The sequence below is a fragment of the Peromyscus californicus genome, unplaced genomic scaffold, assembly GCF_007827085.1.
Source record: "Peromyscus californicus insignis strain IS unplaced genomic scaffold, ASM782708v3 Scaffold_14__1_contigs__length_90479793_seg_2, whole genome shotgun sequence".
Classification (NCBI taxonomy): Eukaryota; Metazoa; Chordata; class Mammalia; order Rodentia; family Cricetidae; genus Peromyscus; species Peromyscus californicus.
Window position 1 is genome coordinate 60,236,558 of NW_026294436.1, and position 6,000 is coordinate 60,242,557.

General features: G+C 45.9%; 1 protein-coding gene across 6 annotated transcripts in view; it reads right to left on the reverse strand.

The window, feature by feature from the left end:
• The window catches only part of Rgs7 (regulator of G protein signaling 7), a 390,273-nt gene extending 386,300 nt beyond the window's left edge, over nt 1-3,973 (reverse strand). For 2 of the 6 annotated variants that reach the window (XM_052737706.1, XM_052737704.1), the window contains exons 1-2: nt 3,778-3,971; nt 2,579-2,702 (exon numbers count right to left, since the gene is read on the reverse strand). In XM_052737706.1, coding sequence (XP_052593666.1) covers nt 2,579-2,656 — 78 coding nt within the window. In that variant the 5' untranslated portion in view covers nt 2,657-2,702; nt 3,778-3,971. Of the gene's footprint in view, nt 1-2,578; nt 2,703-3,436; nt 3,552-3,777 lie in introns of those variants that run through there. The other 4 variants (XM_052737711.1, XM_052737709.1, XM_052737708.1 and 1 more) reach the window with 4 other exon arrangements.
• Between the last annotated feature and the right edge of the window lie 2,027 nt (nt 3,974-6,000).

A 6,000-nucleotide genomic window follows, 5' to 3' on the forward strand; every position in this document is an offset into this window, starting at 1 on the left:
TCAAGAATTGCACTTCAACAGTGAAGTAGAAGTGGAAAATTGGTACCAGTCAATAAAACAGCAATTTCTCCCTCCACTTTCTCAGCCGTTATTGAGCAATGCCCTGTTAGGACTGAAGGTCTTTGCTGAGCCTTTGGTTGACTTCCTGATTAATTAGCACTGTAACAAGAGCCTATTTCTTCATGAAGGGGAGCTATTAAAATTTCCCAAGATAGACTCACCCCTCTCCAATTACTTTACTATTCATATGAAAAAAAAATCAGCCTCCACAGAGAAGTTATCAAGTGGTAAGCCCACAGAATACGTGGTGCAAAGACAACAACAAAAACAGAAAAGTCATGATGTCCTGTTTTATGTGTGCATACACATAGACCATTTTACACAATGACTAGCAAATGATAATGAGTCAAAGTGTTTATGACAGATCTGGCATTATTTAAAAATTATTACTTATGTCACAAAAATACTTACACACAAAAAAATGTTCAGACAATTCAGACAGACATTAAATCCATTCTTAGACATTATGAGTAAGATTTACTGAACTTATTATTCTTTTTATCAGTCATGTTTTATCAGGCAATTTTTCCATGAACACTAAGTGATATGTGTTGTTAATCCCCAAACAAAGAGCCAATCAAAGAAGGGTAAAATGCACATCATAAGCAGTCTTACACTCAACCAGAAATAATGTTTTTTAAAAAGTGAAATGTTATTGAGAGGCAGAGTCAGGAGGATTGCTGTAAGTTCAAAGCTAGCCAGGGCTACATAGTGAGACCATTTCTCAAAGGGACAGAAGAGTTAGATTCTCTCCATGAAATCTCCATGAAGCCTATAAGCTTACATTTAAAACTAATAGCAATTTGAAACTACAAATTTATAAAGTAAATTCCAAATTAGCAATCTGAGACTTGAATGTGGCAAATAATCAAATAATGATATCCAAGTCATCTATCAATTGTTTTCATGCAAACAAGAAAAGAATGCACCTGTGTTAGTTAACAAACATAACTTACTATCATAATTTCCCCTCTAAAAGTACAGCTCTCAATCCTGCGTATACTCCTAGAATAGATTTTTAAATTCTCACATCTTGCATGTTACAAAATTCAACGTCATGCCAAATAAAATATTGCAATTTACTTTAAAGTACCTAGATGCCACCAGAATATTTTTTTTCTCTAGACCAACTCTCTATTTAAAATATGCAAGCACCCAGTTACTTCATTCAGTGTCAGAATGTAATAGTAATGACTTAGGTTCAAGTGCATAGGAATCTCAATTCAACTATTTGGACAAAAATAATAAAACAGTCAACTAGCCCCTTATTTTTCTTCCCCTTCATTCTGTGGTGTCTCAGACACATCTGGTTGCATTTACACAGAATAGAACTGTCCACGGGATACAGGATGAGCAACATGGCATTGTGTCTGGGCTCCACGTATCTGCTCTTCGACCACTATCAATATTCCCTCCAGAATGTTCCTCACTACCGTCTAACAACTCTGGGCCACACAAGTAAAAGTTGGAATTCTGCATGGGTTAAGGCAGCACACAGCCTCTCCTCTGTATTCACAATCAGCTCACCTCTCACAGATCGGCACTCATCCTGGATTCAGTGCTAATCAAAACCCTTAAGACAGTCTTGACCTCGGTGTATGAGTTCCAGTCTCCCTTGTCAGTGTCAAGTAAAGAAATCTAAGCTGATAAACACCCCAGGTAATATGCCTAAGAAAAACAATCCCAGTAAAACTGCAAAAGGAAAAATCAACGCAGAACTTACATAAAGAATACTGCATCCTTAATTTTAGTAAGCTTGTTGATTATCCATCTTGAAGTTACCTAAGCAACCACTCTGAAACGCACGCCAAACCCAAATGTGTCTGTAGCTCGATGTCTAGAAGTTTGCTGCTAAAAGCATGGCAGAAACCTGTCAGATATATGTGTGGAAGGGGGAATCTGGATTGCACAGATTTATCCCAGGGGCATACAACAGTAGAGTATAGATGCTATATATAAAACAACAGTAATAACACAAAGTAAAAAAAACTAGGTTAAGACCAAAAGAACTAGAGTCATTTAGTTGTGAGTAAACACATGAAAGCATACACATCCACGGATATAATCATTCTTGCCACAGACCTGCAAAGTGGTCTAGTTTCATTTCCAAATGAAATTATTATAATCTAAATGTTTGTTATGGGGTATTAGAAAAGGCCTCTGAAAAGCACAAGGGATGCTATTGAAACAAGTGGAGCAAACAAAATATATTGCATGGCCAAACTTGCTGTGATTACTAAGGACAGGTGACTCTAACCGATCAACAAGGAATATGCCGGGTCCCATCTATTTCATGTCACTTGAGAGCATCTGATCTTCTTCTAGTATAGTACATAATCATTGATGATCTAGGAATTCCAAAAATTGATAAATACTCTGATTCAAACATGTGTGTGTGTGTGTGTGTGTGTGTGTGTGTGAGAGAGAGAGAGAGAGAGAGAGAGAGAGAGAGAGAGAGAGAGAGAGAGAGAGAGAAAGCTGAAGTTTCCCTTTTCTGAGGGAAGTGCAGAATTCTTACCTTTCTGTACACCAGCATGTTGGGTGATTCGTCCGCCACCCCGTTGCTGGTCTGTCCATAATTATTCCCCTGGGCCATTTCACCCAGAACTTGGTCCCTCCGTTACAAGGATTATCAGTCTGCCCTGCAAAGGATTAGAGAGTCTCCAGTGAGACCCTGGTGGGAGTTCTCAAGGGAACAGACTCTCCTGACTCATCTTCATGTTCACAGTACCCAATCCACAGGGAGAATTCTGTCACCTGGGGTTGACTGGAGGACACAGGACATGGACTTTTAAAAAAGAGAGAGAGAGAAAAGAAAGGGGGGGGGAAGGAAGGAGTTTACAGCTGTAGTAGCCCCAAGGAATTTTAACTGGCAACCTTCCCCTTAGAAACAGTCCTCTGGCTCAGGTTTCTGTGGACTTCATTTTGTGGATACTCTCTTTTTAAAAGTGTTAGCTACTCGCTTAAAACCCCATGGTTTGCGCTTCCCTAGAACCCACAGCTCTCTCACATACTTGCAGCTCTACATGATGTGGCTCTCCCCAAAGAGCAGAAAGCCAACACCCACAGCAGCCCACTTTCTTCTCCCAGTAGCCCAGTAGTTTCCCATGACAGACATGTCCGAGGCCCCTTCCCCACAAGTGTTCTTTTCCTGCACACGTCTGCTCTCCATTCCTCGGGTCCCCGACACAGCCTGGGCATCGGCTTCTCTCCACTTTCACCTGCTTTCACTGCCAACCCACGGCTCCTCTGCTGCTCCCATCTCACTCGGAGCACCGAGTCTGGACCGAACCCTGACTAATCTTTGGAAGAAAAGCATCCGAATTAGGTCCAGACGACCCGAGGCTGGTGGGAAGTCAAGCCTTGAGCAAATCACCTGGCTCAGCGCGGAGGGCAAGCTAACTGCACAAGCCTGGAACAATCAGCCAGGAGAGCAGAGAAAGCTGAGTCCCAGCTCATCCGGCTTGGCCCTCGCTCTCGGCGGCAGCAAATGGCAGGCAGCCTTGCCCGGCACCGCACCGAGGCACCGGCCGCACCGGGCAGCAGTTTCAGCACCGTGGACCGCGGCGTGCGCAGCGCCCCAGCCCCGCCGGGCGCGCGGCTCCCGGGGAACGTAGCTCCCGCCGGAGTAGGGCGAGGGATGGGTGCGGGCCAGGGCGGGGGGTCCCAGGGACTCCGGGTGACGCCGCCTCCTCCCCTCCCGCCCCCTCCGTTTACCTCCTCGGCCAAGGTCACGGCCCCGCGGCTCCCCCTCCGGGCGTGCTGCTGGCAGGCGCTGTCAGCTGGCGGCGAGCGGAGCAGCGAGGCAGGGTAGCCTCATCACACTCGCGCTGCTCAGGCCACCGCCACCCTCGCCGCGGTGCACAGGCGGCCCCGGCAGCCGCCGCTCGCGCCCGCTCCCCCGGGCCGCCTCGCTGGCTCCCTCCTCCGCTTCTCCTCCCGGGGACTGGGACCAGTCGAGCGCGCGCGGGAGTCGAGACGCCCGGCCCCGTGCGCGCGACTCGGAGGAGGGAGGAGGCGACAGTCACGTGGGACAGGGACGCCCGAAGGTGCCGGCTCGGACGGGCTCGGCTCCGCCGCCGCCACACCCCTGGGTGTCCCCGGTCTCCCGACCCCGCGGCCCCTCGGGAGCACAGGCCCTGTTCCCCGCGCTGGCCAGCCCACGCTCCTGTGCCCCGCCCGCGCCGCCCTAGGCCTGGAGAGCCAAACTGAGCTAAGCAGGAGGAAGGGCTTGACGGAGGGTGGGTGGAGGGGTGGGTGGGTGAAGGGGTGGGTGGGTGGATAGATAAGGCCCCCTACCGTTGACAGGTCTGCGTCGTGCGCCTGGCGACCCTTCTGGCAGAACTAGGGAAGCAAATGATTGAAAATCTTTATGCTTAAGTAACAGCCCAGAGAGATGCTGGAATATCCCAGATTTGAAAGCAACTGCCAGGACCAAATTCAGCGGCCTCTCCTGTCCTGTTTGCCTGTGGCTTTCACTGTCTCCTCCTAAGCTGGAGAAACGGGAAGGAATTTGGAGACCTCGACCTAAAGGGAACAATCTCGCCACCTGTGACATTGAAGGACCATGGCTGATGTCTGACTGCTTTAACATACTGGGCTCAGAGGAACTTGGCTTCTGTTGGTCCTTGTGCTCTACCGGGATTCACAGAATCACAAAGGGTCTGGGGTTGCTGATACCCCTGAACTCTTCAGGTCCCTGCCACTAATTCCCCAAAGGTTAGAAGGACATGAAAGAGAAAAAGTACTTGTCAGCTTTCTGGCACATCAGGAAGTTACAGGAACCTGAGAATCTCTCCACCGGTTCCCCAGATCTTTCCATTGTTCAGGAAAATTCTCTGTGTTTCCAACCTTTTCGGACGTTTCCTTGGTAGTCTCACTCCAGCTGAAAGCCGCGGTTCTCTCTCCACAGCACCCCCTTCTCTCTTTACCCTTTGATACTCAGATGGTTTAGATGGATAGATATGGAAAGAGGGACTGAGTGTGCTCATCAGTTTGTCCTAATGAAATGGCCTGAAGGAGTCTGTAAGGCCAGTTACAACTGCCAGGAAAGAACTAAGGAGCAAGATTCAGTTCAGGAGACAACTCATAACTCGTGTCACAATATAATGGACAAAATATTCCATTTATAAGTTTTCAGGACTCCCGTTCTTCAGATTGAGACTCGGGGAAACAGCCTAGATTTCCCCAATTCCATCTATATCTTAGATTTTAACATTCTCTTTCGTAATTCTCTTACGTAATTTTTGTAATTCTTTTGTAATGGAGACCTATATGGTGTAAATAAGAAAAACAAACTTGGGCATTACTGGGCCTTTTTTTTTCTGTCTCAAAACCATAAGTATCACATAATTCTCAACTGTCATCATTCAAATTCATTTTACTATTTTCTCTATGGACCATATATGTTGTAATATTTTTGTTTTAAGAAATTAAATTCTTGAATGTGGCAATATATCCATTTTATATGCCAGATGGGACCTCTGATCATCAGGCAAAAGACTTACCTCTAGTCTTATCACTCCCAGAAAAGACATTCAAACGCTTTTTTCTTTATGTCTAGCTTCCATAGTTTTACCTTGGGAAAGAAATCTAATTGTATTACTATTTTTGAAATATCAGAAATAGTGTCTATTTTTGTAAATAATTGGGAGCTTAGGCATCCTAAGTTATTACCTACTGATGTAGGCATGAATTTTCATTCTGAAAGTACTTATTTATTTACCATGAATGAAAGTTTCTTTTTTTTTCTTCTACAAAGAATTTGAACAAGCACAGTAGATATCCTTTGTTCTCAAGGAGTCTCCAGTCAAGTTTGGGAAATACAAATGCCCCCCCCCCTTCTCACACCTTGCATCCAATCTAATCAACAGGTCCCACAGAGAGCATCCAAAGTGATCATTTCAAGTGTGAGTGCTGTGTGATTGCTGTGCTTAACAT